Source organism: Chenopodium album, chromosome 6 (genome assembly GCF_948465745.1).
Source record: "Chenopodium album chromosome 6, dcCheAlbu1.1, whole genome shotgun sequence".
NCBI classification, from domain to species: Eukaryota; Viridiplantae; Streptophyta; class Magnoliopsida; order Caryophyllales; family Amaranthaceae; genus Chenopodium; species Chenopodium album.
In genome coordinates, this window is record NC_137839.1 from 3,798,023 (window position 1) to 3,818,149 (window position 20,127).

A 20,127-nucleotide genomic window follows, 5' to 3' on the forward strand; every position below is an offset into this window, starting at 1 on the left:
TCTTCCTATCTCTCTCCTCCTTTCTCTCTCCTCTTTTTACTTTTATGTTATTTTAATGGTTGTGAGACATTTGCATTTGTCTCACAACCCTCCATTTTTACTTCCTATCTACATTTGGAAAGGTCGATACCACGTAAGAGAATTGATTAACCAATTAATCTTGTGTAAGGCGGGCTTATGTTAATTTATTGTAAACATTCAATAAGAATAATTATAACAATTTTTATGGTAATTTTGATCATTATAACGGTAACTTTTTTTTTTTTTTTTTACAAGTGTTTTAAAATAGTAAAATTTGTAATGAGCTTGATTACAAGTTTAAAACATTAAAATTTATTTTAGGAAAATGGTAACTTTTGTATACCTTATATATTTATCATAAATGGGTAACTTTAAATACCTTTAGGGCGAGGTAGAATTTGTGTTGAATAAAAGCCATACAAGTGTACAACATTTGAGATATAAATTTGAAATCCATCAATAAATACATATTAAAATTAATAAAATAACCCTTCCATTCAAATTATAACTTTTCATGTCCTTCGGTGTTTTATGATCGATTTTTGGAGAAAATTTTGAACCATGCGGGGTTATATATAATTCATAATGACCAAAAAAATCCCCAATCGAACTCTCAAATAATTCCTCTACGTTTTTCCATGCCTTGCAGATGAAAAAGAGTGAAAGTAGAGTAGAAGACAATTACTATTGAAACCAAACTGTGAGACAGCCACATATCAGAAGCATACTGCATTCTCAGAAACTGTTGAAATTGGACCAGTTAAGTATACCTGTATCTGAGATACATCTATCACTACTCTCATCATATCAGCATCATACTGCATTCTTGCAGTATTCAACAGACTCTATAGTAATGAAAGGAACGACAACACAACAAATTCCTCTTTACACATTTTCATCTCAGAAAAGATACGATGATGAAACACTCCAAATATAACTCATACAAGTTAACCTTAAATTATACAAAAACATCCCGGGTGTCTATTAAAGCATATTGTCTGAGGTTTCAGTTATAAGAGAAAACCAGACAAACCCAGAGTAAAGAATCTAAAGGCAGAATTATTTTATGACCCTCTATTATGCATTTGTTACTTCTTCCTTGGCCTTCCCCTCATCAGCAATGTGGAAGCCTTCCATCTTCTGCGAAACTTCCTCTGCACCAGTACCAGCGGCCTTAACCTTTCCAGTGGAGGCGGTGGTAGCAGCTGCTGTCTCATTTTCTTCCTGTGTCAAAGGACCTGTCTGCCATATCCTGATGGTTCCATCTTCTGATCCAGAGGCATATGATTCCCCTCCAGGTGAGAATCGCACACAATGAACAGGACCATGATGACCCTTGTTGCAAGCTTCATTAAAATACAGGTTTCAATCAGAATCCACAGTTAAGTTAATGAAATAATCACATCTGATTTATTCAGAAGACTTGTGCTCTAGGATCTAATAATGAAAGAAAAAAAGGGAGGAATGGGAAAAATTAAGTTTTAAGATTAAGATATCAATTCCATATGAACGTAATAAGCTCAGCTTTCTACTCCCAGAAAGCCTAGAACGAATATAAGAATGATAATCCCTCTGTCCCAAGCTGGCAACATTTAAATTATACAGCTGACTATTCCTTTCCAATGCAGCATTTTGTCCAATACTTGTACTATCCCAAATCTAAATGCACTTTCACTAGTGAGAGCACAAATTGAAAGGGAGTGCAACAAGATCTGAGTGTGGTCTAATTAAATACTCTTTTTTAATAAAGAGTGGTAGGCTACCCACCATTTTTGTTAATTTTATATTTAAATTGGATAAGCAAACAAAGAGAGCAAGCTCCAAAGAAGACTTGAAGAACATACCTATCTCTTCTCCAGTATGAAAATCAAACACTCGAACCCACATATCTTCCCCTCCAGCAACAAATTTGTTTCCATACTTGGGCTCTAATGAGGCAGATTCAACGGTGCATGGCATTTCATAGCTCTTGACCAATCCAAAACTGGAAGAAAGAAGAAACTATATATAACAGCACATACAAAATGATCTTAAAGGAGAATGATAATAAAATAAAATTTGATGAAGCTTACTAATTGGCATCCCAGAACTTAACACTAGTGCCATCACAGGTTGTAATATAGCGGCCATCTTGACTCACTTCAGCACTGGTGACAGATGACTTTGTATCGAGAGTTCGGACAATCTCACCACTTCTTACATCCCATAATCTGCATATTATCAAAAGCAAGTCAAAACAGCCTATGCAAATATGTTCCAGGACAATATGACAGTTCCAGGAAGTCAGATACATGCATACAAATGTATCTAATCAAACAAAATCCAGTATAAGTGATAACCGCGGGAAATGATTTTGGCACACCAAAATTGATTTTGGCACACCTCTGTGAGAGCACAATTTTCTATGCTCTTCTCACATAAGGGCGTGCCAAAATCAATTAAGGGAGTGCCAAATTCAATTTCCGATAACCACATTGGTACCACTTGAACAACAGCCCAAACCTTACCAGTTTGACATAAAAGAAATGTTTAATCTATTGTTATATACCATAAACTTGTCCTATAAAGATCAGACTTTAACACGTAAAAGTGTAATAGATTGAGACCAGCAAATCGCACACATAGCGAAAGCAAATAACAGAACAAATGGAGGTGAAGGATTAAAGCTTTAATTAATCAAAGGCTTAAAGGTTTACAGAAAACAATGAGTTTAAGCTCATTACTCTCCTAACAGTGACTTCCTTTCCCCTCTCTCCATTTATACTAAAACTAAAGACCATTAACCTAATAATACTATACTACCCATATTGCCCCTCCTTGGGTTAGTAAATTACGAAAAGTTTTCAAAGAGGGTTCCCAATGGAAGTTACTAGTCAGGAACTTAAAGTGCTCCAAGCAGCCTACCTTTTCAACCAGTTTAAGCCTTGACCGGCTGATTGAAACTGGGAATTCAAAATCCCATATTACCACACAAAATCCAAACATACAATCCCGTAAATTTTTCAGCTGTTAGAAAAGAGTTCAGGTATTAGGATAATTGCAGGGTGCAAATAAGCTTATTCACTTCCTAGTATCCCTCAAAGCTTTAGCCTTCATTACAGTCTGAGCACTCAAAAAGTGTCCAGCACCTAACCTGAAAGAAACTAATCAAGGGCCCAGGAGCAAACATGACATGAAGAGAAGCTATCAAACAACGGTGGGAGCCCATCATGATTATCTAGGTACCAAAAGCAATCAACACATTTTTCTTGAAATATAAAGATTATTTGAACAGTATACTGAGATATTCACACACCATCACCCAATAAACACAAAAGATAGAGAACTAAAAGATTGTCTTCTAAAAGAGCTCTTCAACTCCTTTTTTTTAAAAAAAACTAACATGCAAACATACCTAACTCCACCAATGTCAGTGCAAGAGCTCAATATAGTTTGATCACTGTGAAGCCAGGCAACTGTTCTGACTGAGCCAGGACATTTATCCACTTCTCGAGGAGGAGCATCTGGACGATTCAGATCATAGATGCGAAGGACTTTTTCCATCCCACCGGTCAAAAGAAGGTTAGCACCCTGTGCCCAAACATGGACATCAAAACAGTCACTCACATATATAATTGGCTAAGGCCTATATTATATAAGAAAAGGAGCATCCCAGCGAGGAGGAGGAGAAGAGAGGGGGGGGGGGGGGGGACGAATACGTAGATAAAGAGGTTAAAATTAAATGGCTTTTGTCAATTAAAAATACATAATCATACTTGCTGACAAGAAGAAAGTTTACCTCTGAGAAAGCACAAGACCTAACAATGTGCTTGTGCTCAAATGAATGCTTCACATCCCCAGTTATAGCATCCCATACTTTTCTGCATTTGAAATAAATGTACTCTGTAAGTTTCCATGCACATGTATACATTATTTACAAATGAAATCGAGAAAATATCCACACACACAAAAAAAAAACAAAAAACAAAAAAAAACCTATGGAACTGCATAAAAATTAGTAATCTGCATTTGAAACTTGTTAGAACATTTAACATTAAGGATCCAAGGAATGATGCAAGCAAAAAACTATGCATGCTAAAAAGTTCAGTATGTAACAATAAACAAGGGCTAAAATGGCACTTTCGTCATTGAAAATAGTCAAATTAACTCATTTCTAAATTGGAGTTTAAGAAATAAAATGGCCTAAGTTGTTTCTTAGCAATAGTATGTACATTTCAGCACAATTCTAGTCCAACTTCCAACCATCACCATCACCATCACCATCACCTTATAACTGATCCCAGCATAGAAGGGTCCTATACCATGTTAGTTCCATTCTCCTACTCATGAATTTCATAGAAAGATTCCAAGGGAAGGCTAATATATTCTCAGGCAATATACAGCATTATGTGTTCATCCATTACAGATAGAATGAGACCTACCTGAAAACATACAAAATGTGCTCATGTTCCACAGAAAGCAGTCGTCTTCCATTCATATAGATTATAGACACAAATTATTAGAAGATATATAAGCATGCAGTTCACATGTAGGTCACAGTGAAGAAATTACACCTCCAAAGATAGTCCTGTTCTTGGTTCTCAAAAGATATATAAGCTAGCTCTCCATCTTCTACAACTCCTCTGTTGACCCCACATAAATCAAGTCACCCACAGCTTCATTATCCTACTCATGAAACAATTCTTAAAGACCTCACTAAAAACACTTAATCATGCTGCTAGAATCAAGTCGGAGCCCTACCTAATACTAATACTCCTACTACCCACACTTAAAGCACATGATCAAGCAGGGATTTCACCCTATATTCCTCTGGCTAATGCCTTTAGTACTCTGTCAGATCTTCAAGTTCTTCCTGGATGCATCACTCCATACTCCATAGATTCTCAAGCTCGGACCAATCTGAACTTGGCAATATCCTTAATGAAGCTTGGAGGCTGGGATATATTATACTCGTATAAAATTGCCCACCCTGATTTGTAAGTGATGCAGTGCATCTATGTGTTTCACCTTTGCAACTCTCAAATCTGGTTAAATTTTACCTCTCCTTCCATAAAGCTGCACTAGCCTGATGTTTCTTGCTTATTTTACTGTATCGTATTACTACAAACATAGCTTTCAAGAGTTTCAACATAATCAAATAGTCCTCAGATTTCTTATACGCTGTGTAGTGCATGTTTAAACTATTGTCTGTTCCTAAGTTCAGTATGTAAGGTGTTTTCTCTTTTTGCATTGTCCCTTTGCACAGCAATCTGTTTCTCTCATGTTCCCTTTCATGCTTTTATAGTCTGGAAAACCAACATGACAACAGTCACTAGTGCATATTCTCAGATGGCCTTGTTACCAAAAGATTTAAGTACAGTACACACAAAACTATTTAATGGTCTGACTATCACAGTCAGATACACATCGTCTTACTGATATCTGATCTCCAAGAAACAAGTTGATCAGAAAGGAAAATAACTTAACAGATCTCGCATGCCACCGTACATCAATAGTTAGAAGAACATGCTTAATAAGTTGCTAATGAAATAGAGAAACTATAATCTGTGATACACAGCTGAAAAGATTTAACATTACAAATAAACAGAGGTCGCCACCTGAGGTGCAAAATTTTGCAAACATGGCACTATCAGATAATCATGCTCAGCAGCCCGTGATACCAATCCATTATTGCCAATAAATACACATATTCTTTTCTACAAAGCATGAGGCTAAGATAACGGATAACCCAACTGAAACATCCTTTTCACTTAAGCGTAACCGTGCACAAGGAGAAAGAACCACATACTAGTGGCAAATTGCAATAGATCGCAAGAGACATTTATCAAATGAACAAAAAAGGAAATGCAACATTCCATTTATTTTAGAAAAAACATCAAAATTCAAAATCCACGTTTCCACGTGTAATAGGCAGGTATTCTAACTACAAGTCATTGCAACAGACCAACCAACATTTTAACCAATCAAAAAGTATATGAAACGCAAAGAGAAGCAAACATACGCCGTGAAATCCGCAGATGCAGTTGCTGCATAAAGAGCATTAGTATCTAAACAACAACTCCATACAGCACCTTTATGACCCTCAAAAGTTCCAATCCAATCTCCGGTTTCCCCATTTCTAAGCATTGGAGTAGAATCTACATCAGAAATAAAAACTTTCATGTCAGAATTAATTAGCGTGACGACACTCCAATACAAAACAGCAATGATCGTTTTGGCAGGAAGTATATTAAAAAGCATGTATCAAGCATTTAAAGAAATCATCGTTGTAAAGAGTAATATCAACAGTCAAGACCAAAAACCAACATAAAGTATAACTGTGTCCAACAAAAATTCCACTCCAAACATCATATCTTATTAGTCTCTAATAATATTAGCACAATTCATAAGTTCATAACATCCCAAGGAACACAAACGGATTGCAGATAACATCCCAAATAGTAAAAGGTGATTAAATTAGCCTCAAATAGATATTAAGGTCAACGCTTGTATAATCTATGATAAAAAATATGTAATAAAAAAACAGACTTAAAATTCAGCCTTACAAGTCCACCCATTTCATCACAATTAATCATCAAAATTAACATTCAGGTAATCAAAAGAGTAAAACAAACATACCATAAATTTCAGTCATTACCACTTTCATTGACAATCAAACATAACATAAAATTCAACCATTATCAAACCCATTGACAATTAACAAATTACATCAAAGCAGGAAAAAAACTGAAATTAAAACGACCTAATCAATAATCAAAACCATACCCTTGCTAGCACTGATGAGAAAGAATCCATCTGGTGTTACTGGACTATAAAACAGATCCACCACTGGGCGAGAATGGCCATGGCAAACAAGAGGAACAGCAACCCTTTTCTTGTCCATTTTTCTTATATAATCCTAAATCAAAATCTAAACTCGACCCAGAAAAATTCAACAAAATCCCAGATAGAAAATCAAACAAATTTGAAAAAACTCTCTGTTTTTTCCCAGTAATTTGTATTTCAAGTATTGAAGAACCCTAGAAATTCTACACAAGTAAAAATATAAAACAATTTTTTTTTCAGGATTGTAAATGCGATCAAAATAAGGGCATAAAGATTATAGAAATGTATGTAATTTTTTTTGTACAAAATTGTTAGATTTAAGGGATAAAAATTTGACGCGGGTGGGAAAATCAAAACAAATTTTCTGGGATTTTTTCAACACAAATTTCAGAAATTCCTCACCCTCCTAACCCTACAAAACTAATAATCTCCAGAAATTGGGGATGAAATAGTGAGAAAGATCAAACGTTTTAAGACGAACAGAGTAACAAATTACTTAGAAATAATTATTTTTTTTTCTCTCTCTACAAACCCCAAGGGCTAGGCGCAAAGAAGAAAAAGTAAGGTGAGAAACTTCATCTCCATTTTATAGGATCAGTAGCTTTCTGAAAAGGGTATTTTGGGTAAAATGGTTACTACTTGTAACTCTTTGTGGAATGTGGATCAGTCTAATTGTACGATATTGTACCATAGGAAATGGGAAAGATGGTGCACCATGGAACAACCCGGCCCACTCACTTGACCATAACTTACACACATGCCCAAAGCTTGGGGGAAAAGGTAGTGTGGCCAATCCGTCGAGTTTGGTGCACTTGATTGGCTCGTTTTGAGGTAGGTTTGATTTTGATTGTAACTTTTGTAGCTCATTAGAGCTAGTTAGTTCAAGACATAATTTAAGATAATACAGTATTACTTTATAAAGCTTATTGCAGAAGTCACGTTTCAGTTTGGTGCACTTAATTGGTTCATTTAGGGTTTTTCTGCTCCCGATTGGAATCTGTTTAGCTTGATAAAGTTGGTTCGAGAATAAAGATAAAATAATACTACTTCATCATCGATCTTTCTGTATTAAATGTTACTCTGTGGGATGGCTAAAGATAAATTTGTATTAATTTGTAAGTGTATGATGAGATGTGTCTCTGTTATTGTAATATTTTGTAAATAGAAAACATTGTATAAGTGGTGTTCATTTGAAGTAAAACTTCTTACATTTCATTCAATTATGATACATTGGCCTACTTGTGGAGCTTAAAAAAAAAAACTAGTGGTTTTTGTCTGAAAATGCTAACTAGTGTTTTTCATGCATTGTCCATTGACAACAACAAATTGTACCTTATTCTTGTTGAAATTTGGCATTTTTGAGCAATTTTGGAGTTGAATAGTACAATAATAAGTATATGTCATCTATATAATCTATGATTATACGGTGACAAATTTTGCCTCTGGATTGTTGAATTTTGGCATTTTAAGATCATCAAACCCCAACATCCAATATTCACTACTCCATGTAGACCACATACAACTTGAGAAATAAACTCATACAACTATTGTTAAGACAAAATTGGAATAATGTTATTGACGAACGAACAACTTGAAAGTCAAATTCATAGCAATGGCAAAGTTAAGATTTTTCCATTGGGAGTGAATAAGAGTTTGATATGAAGCAATGAAGTTTGATATGTTCCTTTTTTTGCAAAATAATGAAAGTCTAGTGGAGTAATAAATACAGAAATATCAACTTTTTATTCCCTACAATTATTGCATAATGAATAAGGGGAAAAACTTGGAATTTTTTATTTTTATTTTTTTAAAAAAAAGGGAAATTAGCAAATTGACATCATTGAAATAGCTAATTAGAGAAACTCCAATGGCATCCTAATTTGACAATTAGCTTGCCATGCCAGACCACATAAGTTTTAAGCTATCATTTTAGCTACTTTTTGCTCCAATGGCTAGCTATTAGCTTTTTAGTAGAAGTTGTTGGATAGAAAATACATGGAAAAAACTTATTTGGTGCAATGAGCATTTTATTTTGGCAAGTTTAATTCCCAGGCAAATTAGCTTGGCAAAAACTAATTTGCTTAGCCAAGCCAATTGAGCTTTATAGCTCCAATGGTCAGGCTAGCTAGTAGCTAGGGAATTAATGAAATTGCAAGCAAGTCCCTAGCTACAACCACTAGTATGCCTTAATTCATAGACTACTTATTTGCAAGCAAGTCCCTTAATGGATGGCTAAATCATTTAATAGCTTGTCATGCCACGTCATTTTTTAAGCTATAATAATTGAGTTATTTGTTGCTCCAATGGTTAAGCTAATTATAAATTTATTTATTTTTAAATTATTAATAATTTTTATCTAATAAATATTTACCAAGCTAATTAGCTTTACAAAGTTAATTTGCTTGCCAAAGCTAATCAACAAGATGTGCAACAATGGTATAGCTACTAGCTTAAGATTTTTAATATTTGCAAGCTAGTCCTTTTTTCCAACAATTGGAGTTGCTTTAAGTTTACAGCATAAGTATAGATAAACCTAGACAAAGTAATTTCTAATTAGTTCAAACTCACTCACATAATTAAACAAATCAGAAAGTGAGAGATAGTTCACATAGTTAAAGTCCCCCCCCCCCCGATTTCTGGGGATCCTGAATCGATTCTCATCACCCGCCCTCGCAGCTCTCTAAACAACTAAAAAAAAGTAATTAAACAAATCAAAATTTTCCAACAATTTTCAATCAAACAACCCAACAAATGACACTAGATTAACGTAATCAATTACAGAGTAACTTTTATTAAATGTGAAGTACATAAGTGTAAATTTGACAAAATTTTAATTAACCAAGCTAAAATGTTTTGTGTACTTTTTAAGTATTTTATCGTGATTAATCGATCATAAACACATCAATCATAAATCATACTGTGTCTGTTACTACTCCGTATTCCGCAGTCTACGGTAGATTAAGGTGAGTGAGTAGTCATTAACCATCCACCCGTCATCCACTCCGAGCGCCAGCTCAACAACAAACCCACCGAACTTCTAAAACACACAAACTCGTAATCATCACCGGTTCAAGAGTCGGAAACACACACTGAAACACAGGAGAGAGAAACAAAAATGGCGACAGCAGAAGCAGAGCAGAAATCTGTAAAGCAAGGAGAAGGACTTCGACAGTATTATCTTCAACACATCCATGAACTTCAGCTTCGTGTTCGTCACAAAAATCATAATCTTCAACGTCTTGAAGCTCAGCGTAACGACCTCAATTCTCGAGGTTCTTTCTATTTCTTTTATTATTGTCAAATCACAAACCCTAATTTCTCAATTCTTGGTTGTTTTTTTTATGCTTAATTTTTGTAATTATCTGAGTCGGTTAGTATTTTCGAGCAGAATTTGATTAAATTGGCGGTTATTTGTCCAATTTTATGATTATTTTAGCTTAATTTAGTAACTTCTGACTGTATTATGGTTTTAGTAATTTATGAAGTTAATATCTAAATCATTGGTTTTTTTTTAATCATTTGTACTTGAATTGGCTGTATATGTTGATGATCGTTTTTATCATTATATGCTGGTTAGTTCTGGATTGAAGGTTGCATGTTTTTGCTATTATTTCGTGTTCGTTGGCTCAAATGTTTCAGACAAAGAGAATGCACAAACAATCTAGTATATGTGGTATCAGTAAGGAAAGAAAATTAGATTGGCAATGCATCAGTTTAACCATAAAGATTTGCGGAACGAAAGGATACTCATTATTTAAGAATTGCGGAATTTTTAGATTGCTAGACATGCCCCTCAGATTTTTCTCCCAACTAGGGGTAACGGTTTTTGTTACAAAAATATGTTGATTCCCTTCTTACTCGTGACCTCATATCCTAGTTACATGAACCTTCAAAAAAGGTTTTTGTTCTTGTGTAGCAACGACGGAGTATAATTAGCATCTGAACTCTAAAATAACTTCGTGTTTGAAGAAAGAAAATGTTTGATAAGGCAGTCTTCAATTGTTGTGCCCCTACCTGGTAGTTAATTAGTTAATCTATTTCCCGTCATCTGAGTCATGTACAATCATTGAAGTGTTGCATGTGTCTAATGCGTGAAGTGTGTAAATTTGACAGTTAGAGCACTGAAAGAGGAGTTACAATTGCTTCAAGAACCAGGCTCATATGTTGGTGAAGTTGTCAAAGTGATGGGAAAATCCAAGGTTCTTGTCAAAGTAAGTGTGTTTGATTGCTTTTTCCACATCTCATGTGTATCCGGATTTTGATACCTTATCCTACCGTATTTTGTTTAACACCAATGCTGTTCTTTGTGGCTACCTTGTTTTCCTATTTTGGTTTACTTATTTGCATCTTACAACTGAGTGTTTTACCTTCGCTTTTGAACTAAATATTTTGGAATTTTGAGTGTTTTACCCTTGTTTTTTTTTTTTCCTCGAGGCTTGAGAATATTTTGGAATTTTTGATACTGATGTAATTAATGTGTCTTGATATTATTGAGATTGTATTACAAATAGATTTTGAGCTAGATGGTTGAATTAGCTATGAAAACAATAGTTGCAATTAAAGACGTCACCAATGGAGATTTTCTCATCTTGTCTTTCAGTCATTACTCTTAATATCTACCAGAAAATCAGAAATAAAATGGATATAAAACATTGAGAAGGAATAAACAAATAAAGGTCTGATTTTCTTTCTCCCATGACACACTTTGAATCTCTCTAGGGCATTTGTAATTATAACACGTCCATTTTTAATTAAATTTACCTTTAAATGCACATATCATGTTTATGAGAACATTGTGCTTGAATCTGATCGCCAACTTCTAATAAACAAGCTTGCAAAGGGTGTGATTTTCTTTTCTGATCTTGATTCGATTCTTGGAGATATTATGTATTTAGGTTCTTGTTTTAAGTCTGTCGCTTTGTCTCGTGTTAAGAGATGGGAAATTGGTCGCCCATCATCTTGCTAGGCTAGTTCCCTTTAGGGTAGAACAAGTATGGGAGAATCATTACCCTAGTGATATATCTCTGTATGTACTCTCGGACACTTTGATGCTTAATGAATAATGAACTAGCCCGTCTTTTTTTTTTTTTTTTTTTTTTTAAGTGAAAGAAAAGGTTATGGGCTATTTAGACAATTTTCAATTTAAGTGCATTATCTAAATACATGTCAATTGGGCTATTAAAAAAAATAAATGTCAATTGGCATTCAATAATTTTTAATCATTGTCTGTTGTTGATGTACAAATTTTTATTAATATAAACTATTTCTGGCCTTATCTATCTAGGTGGAATTCAGGATATGATATTGTGTCTGTGACTGTTGTTTTTCTTTTTCTTTTTTTTTTTTTTTTGAGAGGTGGGGGGGGGGGGGGGAGGAAATTGCTCTATTTATCATTGGTTGATCTTGTGACTTGTTCTTTCTTGCTTATTTTGTCATATATCCTTGAGCTGTTCAGGTGCATCCAGAGGGTAAATATGTTGTTGATATAGATAAGAATATCGACATCAATAAGCTCACACCATCTACACGAGTTGCATTACGAAATGACAGCTATGTCCTGCATCTGGTGCTGCCAAGTAAAGTAGACCCTCTAGTCAATCTGATGAAAGTTGAGAAAGTTCCTGATTCTACATATGATATGATCGGTGGTCTTGACCAACAGATTAAAGAGATAAAGGAGGTTTTGTTTTCGTTTAATTTTCTGTAAATCTTATTACTACTGTACTAGTATTACTTAGGGATATGTTGCTTGTCTATTTGATTGTTCACACTTGATTTGTTCTTTACTTGGTTAGGTTATTGAGCTACCAATAAAACATCCGGAGTTATTTGAGAGTCTTGGAATTGCTCAACCAAAGGTATTCTAGAGTGTTAATCTGTTAAATGTTGGCGCTTTCTGTCAAAGTTATATACTTGTCAAAGTGTTTTAGTGTAAGGTGTATACTTTCAATAACCTAATTTACATTATTGTCCCTTTATCAGGGTGTCCTCCTTTATGGTCCTCCTGGAACTGGCAAAACCCTATTAGCAAGAGCTGTTGCTCACCATACGGATTGTACTTTTATCAGGGTATCAGGTTCTGAGTTAGTTCAGAAGTACATCGGTGAAGGATCTCGGATGGTCAGAGAACTTTTTGTGATGGCCAGGTATGTTTCTGTCTTGAAACATTGATATAATTAATTCATGTAATTTGAGGAATGAAGCTGCTAAGCATGGTTCATCTCCACCTGTATTTCATTTTTGGCATTTTGATTTGACTCATTTGACACAAGATGAGCTAACTAAAGAAACACCCTTGAATCATACTGTTAATGCAGACATTTACTTGAAAAAATGGCATTTGATAATTGATTTAATCGCAAACTGGTGGTTTTTTTGGTATTCTTTAATGCTAGAAAATGTCTTATTTTCTTTGCTTGCAGAGAGCATGCTCCATCAATTATTTTTATGGATGAGATTGATAGTATAGGATCTGCCAGAATGGAGTCTGGTTCTGGGAACGGTGATAGTGAAGTTCAGCGAACAATGTTGGAGCTTCTCAACCAGCTTGACGGATTTGAAGCATCCAACAAGATCAAGGTATTGCCTGTTCATGCAATTTTATGTTGTGATAAGACTTGAGACATGAGAGATTAATGTACTTGTACTACTGTTGAAGATCATCAACTTTTTGAAATTGGTAGGTGCTGATGGCTACAAATCGAATTGATATTCTAGATCAAGCTCTTCTCAGGCCAGGAAGAATTGATAGGAAGATCGAGTTCCCAAATCCCAATGAAGAGGTATGTTAAATGCTATATAAAGTCTCTGACTTGAAATTTTACAGGGTTTTTTGAGTTTTTCTATAGTTCTCGAATTTAACTATACTGTTCTTATATCAAAATCTTGTCTCCATTGCATCATTCAAGTTTTACTACTATATAATGTACTTAATGATTCTTGCTTGTTTGTACTTTCAGTCACGTTTTGACATCTTAAAAATTCATTCAAGAAGGATGAACTTGATGCGAGGGATCGACCTTAAGAAGATTGGAGATAAGATGAATGGTGCATCTGGTGCAGAGCTTAAGGTTTTTTTACTTCCCTTTAAGCTTTGAAAGTTGCTGTAGTATATATAGACCCTTTTGGGAACCCTTATAAGCGAATTGTCATGTAGCTCTTGCTTTATTTACAAGTAGTTATTTTTTGCATCCTTTCCTATTTGGGTTATATATCCTGTAGCTTCGTGTGTTAAATTTGCTCTAATGCTGAAGCATGTTGCTCTGATACTGGCTTTATTCTTTTAATCGAGTAGGCATTTGTGGATTTTTGTGCGGATCTGCTATGATTTTCTATAGATGTATAACATTGTCTCTTTGCTTAAATTCACAGTCAGTTTGCACCGAAGCTGGCATGTTTGCTCTGAGGGAGAGAAGAATTCATGTTACCCAGGAAGACTTTGAAATGGCAGTGGCCAAGGTTATGAAGAAGGATACAGATAAGAACATGTCCCTGCGCAAGCTGTGGAAGTAGAACCAAGAAGTCTTTGTAATTCGTGTGAGATATTGTGCATCTGTACCTGTTTGACAGCATAAGTAAAATGATGGGAAAGAATCACAAAATATCGGTGATAGATATCTGCTTGCTTGGCATGTGTTATTGTGTTGATGAGGAAGAGGCATGGCGAACTGGTAATGGACTTAAATGTACTGAGCCTTGTCTTTGGTTGCAATGATGGGAATGCTATCAATCCTAGCATTTAAGCTCTCTTTCTTTTCCATATACTTTGTACTTCGTTTATACTTTCAAGGTACATGTGAATATACTTTGTACTTCTTTTCCATAAACACCGTCTTAAAATTTCAGCACTGGACACTTGGTACATGTGAATATGTGATCCCAACAAACACCTCTAAATTTGCTATTTTAAAATTTCGGTAGGGGCTTTGTGTAAAATGGGGAAACCTAGAATTTGAAGTTAAATCTAAAGTTCAATGTTCTGTTGATGATGATTATGTGCATGCTTATGTTTGTGAATTTGTGCTTGACCCTTCATGAAAGCTAATGACTGATGATAGCTTAGCTTGGAGGAAGACACTGTATGTTGTTGTGGTTGAAGCAGCATCCAAAATATACAAATATACTCTATTATAAAGACTAATCAAATTGGATGATTTAAATCAACTTAATGGAGCCTTTTGTGGAAAGTTGTACGAAACATCTATATGAAAAAAGAAACGTGATTAATTGTTAAATTTGATACACAAGTGTAATTTTTGTAGAGGAAAGTTTCATATGATCCAATAATTAAGATAGGCATATATATACTTGTATTTGTTATCTTTTGATGATGAAAAATGCCATATGATTATTAATCGTTAGGTTACTCTTAATTCAAGTTAAAAATATTTTAGGGGTTTGAAAGAAATTGAATTTGTTCCAAAACAACCTTTAGGAAGTGTATTGGTCCTTCTTCTTTTTTTTTTAACCTCTTTTGAAGTAAACAAGTTTATGGTAGAAAAGTGTTCAGCTTAGTTGTGCTTAAAGTCCTTAAAAAGACTCACGACCAAACTAAAGTTTTCGTAGATAACGTGTTGAGTACTTTTTGAACTGAACAAGCTACAATGACATGGTTGCCTTTATATCGATGATTCTTACTCGGTAATATAACATTTCATATCTCAAACCTACATGTATAATAAAACCCACATTAAGTCAAGCTCCCTATCCGGTTGCATATTGCTTTGAAACTTGTGTATTTTTGTAAGTCTTTTATACATGTTGTCCTTGTTTTGTTTTAATTTTTAAAGAATTCCCTTCAAACCAAGAGAACCTTCCAAGAAACTCTCTTTGTCGTCGGACTCGCTTGTACCCGCTTTATTTTATCGGCCATCACTTATCCCGAGTCCCGACTCCGCTCTTGTTACCCATAGATGCGTGCTTACTTAAGATATGTTTACCCGTGTGTGCTATTTTGTGCACACGACCCCATTTTTGCACAAAGCTTACCTTCTTGTTGCTAAAAGATAAGAGCGCACCACACAATCCAACGTTAAAAGATCTTGACCGCGACAGCTGGTATAAATTTAACTCACATTAAGATGTATAGTACTCCGTAGGCCGTAGCAGTTAACATTATACACGTGTCATTAGTATTCCTCCATTTTTTTTCCTTCGGTATTTTTTCACGTTTAGTCCGCATCGCTGCAAGGCTGCACCCTTCCTTTCTCTCTCCTCCATTGAAGCGTACTCCGAGTTCTCCATTAAAGCGGCTTCTAAGCTTTCTCTCCTCCATTAAAGCAGTTTCTAAGGTAAGATATGTTTTTTTTTTCTTAATAATCGAATACCAATTTCACAATCTAGGGTTTATCGTTGATTTAATTGCAGTTTGGTCAATTTAGGGTTTTATGATGATGATTATTGAACTAATGGTAATAAATACTCAATTAATGATTGATTTTATTGAGCGATTTCATTGATAGAATGTTGCTATTCACATTATTAAGCGAGTTGAATTTTTATGCATTGTTTTGACCCTAAATTGATAATTAAATCAAACTTAGTTGTTAATATGTTGCAGAATTTTGTTTATAACCCTTAAATGTTAAGATGGAACTATTAAAATCATGCCTTTTTCTTCTTGGGTAGCCGCCGTATTGCCCCAGCTCAGGGATGGGCTTGTATGCATATTTGTGGCGGACTAATGTTGTAATATAGTCTTTAGGGAGTCGAATGAGTTTTCGATTTTAATCGATATTTGACCTGGAATTTCCGTTTTGTTCTTTAACTAGTGAAGTGATGGCGGCATTGGCAACTAATGGTGCTTTATGGCAACCACAAGAGCAAGGGATCAAGGAGATATGCGGTTTATTGGAGCAGCAAATGTCACCTGTGCCAAATTCTGATAAAACTCAGATTTGGCAGCAGTTGCAACATTACTCACAGTTTCCGGATTTCAATAACTACCTCGCCTTCATTTTGTCTCATGCTGAGGTATCTATCCATTCTCTGCATCTTTGTCAATTTTCTCTTCTTCAATTGCTTTTTGCTTTGTGGTATTTTTGATTGATTTTCATGATTTTATGTTATTATTGTTAAATTGATTGAAGTGTAGAGAATATTATAATTAGTTGATGATTTATTCATTGTGTTATTTGTGGATGCCCACTAAACTACGCAAAAACTTGTCAAACTATATTTATCTTTCTTTTTGAAGCCAATGCAAGGTAATTTAATTTCAGAATTTTTGGGGTTTTAAAATATTTTTGAAGTGAAATTTTGCTGTCGTGCTTATAGTGAATTTTAAGCTCCATTTGACTTTTAAGCTCAACTTATGTAAGGCCATAAGGGAAATTTATCTTAATAGGCTAGATATCTTTGGGAGCTCCTTATATTGATTAGTGATGCTAGATTGCTAGGTTGTCTTTAGAAGTTTCACGTAGTTGATTTCTTCAATGTATTAGGTCTTGGTTTAACAGATGGTATTCAATTTTCATTTTTCAAGCTAAGCTGTTATTGACTTGTGTTTGAGAGGAGAAAAATTATTGAATAACATCTGGTGAATAACGAGGTAACTAGAGATTGTTTGACTTATTCGTAGAAGAAGTTTAGCACCTTTATCTTATTCCAAGGTACAACTAGAGTTTAGTAGGGACTTTTTAATCATTTTATTAATTTTACTCATTTAGAGAAATTTAAATGTGCACAATTGATAAAAATGTGAAAAAACTCATGGATATATCTAGCTCTTGCTTCTAGATTTACTTGGGAGTAACTAAAAATTTGTAGGAGTCGTCTATTGATAAATTTTGTTTCTTATCAAACATATATGTTGCATATTTTGAAGATCTTACCTTTAACACCAATGTCTATGATGACATCAGACCCAGGCATGCTCTAATACAGTTTAAATTAACTACATTGCTTTAGTAAATGTCTAAGTAGCTATATTACATGGACATAGTCACACAGGTATGGGTATCTATTATGGGTACGGATTTAATCATTTAAGTGTCCTGTACATCATTTCCGAATATTTTGGACGTGTAGACACCGTCTTAACTTTAAAGTTTTGACACAAATACGGGGGTACACCAAATATATATCATAAGAAACTAGTATTGTTTACTCATTAATGTAATGCGGGTAATAGAAATTTTTTAAAAAATAATTAGCTAACTTGTGCAGAAGCTTACAATTTAGGATTGTAATAGATTGTCAACTTCATTTTTAAATAGAATTACAATGTAAGATAATGTCACGAGTTTAGAAGTAAAAAAATGGGAAGTCTTTTCCCTACACAATAATGTGATGTCTATCCTAGAAAAATGGATGCATTTTAGTAGTTTAATTGATTGGGGTCGAATGTCAAAAGTAAACATAAATAAATAAAAAGATAGGAGAACATGATAGCTTCCCTACATTCATGACCCGACTATCCCAAATACTCCTACCTCTTAAATGAATAAATAAATCAATTAAAGCCTTAATCCCGTAAGTGGGGTTGACTATATGTAATGATGCACGGCTACGGCAATCTTCAGCCGTCTCCCGTACCGGGGACGTATCGGGGACAGGTACGGCCCGGATACGTCCCCATGGCGTACCCTTGAAAAGTGGTACGCGGAGATATTTTGGGGACGGCTGGGAGCAGCTTTGGGTACGTTTCGGGGACGGATTTGCTTCTTTTCTGACGTCCCCAGCCCATTTAAAAATAAAAAACCCCAAATTTACTTATCTGATTTCAATTTCTCAAGAACCCTAAAAATTGAAGAAGCCAACTACAGAGTGCGACCACGATTCCTTGGATAAATCGCCCTAGAAATTGTATGACTTCGTGAATTTTCTTTGACTGACCTCCGCATCGACCGATATTATAGAAAAAATATTAATTTTATTAATGAATTTTTCGCTTTTACAAGAAAAAGATAGTGAAAATGAGAGAGAAATGGAGAACCTCCCCATTAAAATCGAGCTTTAGATCTAAAATTTTGAACTAGGAGAGAGAAGGTAAGTGGGCTGAGCCGGCTGACAAATTATTTAGTTTTATTTAATTCCCTCACATGGGTACTGGGTAGGTGGGAAAAGTAGGCTGCCAGTTTAGTGGAGGTATATACTACGGAGTAGTAAATACTCCGACTTTGTATAATACTCGTATATGGTGAATAAGAAGGTAAGTGGGCTACTAGGCTGACATTTTCTTAAGGGTTTTTTTTTTTTTTTTTTTTTTATTTTTATTTTTTTATTTATTATTATTATTATTATTTTTTTTATAAAAACTTTTTATGGATTTATATTTTAATGATTTTTTTTGCCGTATTTGCCTTACCCATTTCTTGGAATTTTGATTTTGCCGTATCCCGTATCCGTTTCTGTGCAACTTAGACTATATGAACCAAAACTGATTATTCCATATAGTCATCCACAAAATTCTTCCGCTTCCATCCTTAACGATCAAATGCCTTGTTCTCATGCAAAGTTATTTGCTTCATATCTTTCGTAATTTTTCTAACCTAGTCAATTTCGATCTCCTTCCTTTTAAGCTCTCTATGGTTCCACTCTTCCACTCTTCGTACCTGGGTTTTCATTTTACATGCCGGAACCAACATTGATGAATTTCACTTAGATTGTTGCAATGCTTACAACACCTACCTTCTTTCGAATAACTTCATTTCTGATTCTATCTCTTAGAGTGTTCCCGCACATCCATTTTAACATGTGCATTCCTATAACCTCTATTTTTTTTTATGTGTTTTTGCTTAGAAGAGCAACATTCTGTACTATAAAGCAACATTGGGTCTTATGGTAATCCTATAGAATTTTCCCAACAAATGTAACACTTAAAATAAATACAGTAAAAGTTTAAGCTTTCAATCTGTCATTATTTTAATGATATTAAAGGAGTTAACTTTGATGGACTGCTCTTGCTCTTGCTCTGAAGAACTCGTAGGATTGCTTGAAATATTCTGCAATTTTGCCATACCTAATGTCATCATGGTGTGTCAGGACCATATTTCATACCCGTATCAGCGGACTTGTGTTGGGTTGTATATGGCCGCATTTTTTCTGTTTGTGAGTAACACATTTGAATTATTTTCTTTAAAGAGTTGGTGTGGACCTTGAATTATGCAAATTAATGTTTTGAGAATTTGTAATTCAATGATCCCCCAGCTTATTTAACATTTAACTTTTCGTTTAAAAAATATGTAGTTTATGCGAATGAAGTGCTTTAAAAAAAATTTTCTTTCAAATTGGTTGACATATTTCAACTTTTGACACTATTTACAAACTCTACTTTGACTA

At 34.5% G+C, this 20,127-nt stretch overlaps 3 protein-coding genes across 4 annotated transcripts in view; 2 read left to right on the top strand and 1 right to left on the bottom strand.

The window, feature by feature from the left end:
- Positions 1-887: 887 nt before the first annotated feature.
- LOC145635625 (uncharacterized) lies at positions 888-7,405 on the bottom strand. The gene is made up of 7 exons (XM_081686941.1): positions 6,787-7,405; positions 6,023-6,158; positions 3,800-3,881; positions 3,416-3,591; positions 2,094-2,231; positions 1,866-2,005; positions 888-1,367 (listed from the first exon to the last, which is right to left on the bottom strand). Exons 1-7 carry the CDS (start codon positions 6,902-6,904, stop codon positions 1,099-1,101), a joined length of 1,059 nt encoding a protein of 352 aa, XP_081543067.1. The 5' UTR covers positions 6,905-7,405; the 3' UTR covers positions 888-1,098.
- A 2,436-nt stretch (positions 7,406-9,841) lies between these two features.
- LOC145635624 (26S proteasome regulatory subunit 8 homolog A) lies at positions 9,842-14,832 on the top strand. Its single transcript, XM_081686940.1, has 9 exons — positions 9,842-10,118; positions 10,960-11,057; positions 12,302-12,526; positions 12,642-12,704; positions 12,829-12,992; positions 13,269-13,425; positions 13,530-13,628; positions 13,806-13,916; positions 14,218-14,832. Exons 1-9 carry the CDS (start codon positions 9,962-9,964, stop codon positions 14,356-14,358), a joined length of 1,215 nt encoding a protein of 404 aa, XP_081543066.1. The 5' UTR covers positions 9,842-9,961; the 3' UTR covers positions 14,359-14,832.
- Positions 14,833-15,934: 1,102 nt separating this feature from the next.
- The window catches only part of LOC145635626 (transportin-1-like), a 28,923-nt gene continuing 24,730 nt past the window's right edge, over positions 15,935-20,127 (top strand). For both annotated transcript variants that reach the window (XM_081686942.1, XM_081686943.1), the window contains exons 1-2: positions 15,935-16,136; positions 16,617-16,818. In XM_081686942.1, coding sequence (XP_081543068.1) covers positions 16,624-16,818 — 195 coding nt within the window. In that variant the 5' untranslated portion in view covers positions 15,935-16,136; positions 16,617-16,623. The remainder of the gene's footprint in view (positions 16,137-16,616; positions 16,819-20,127) is intronic.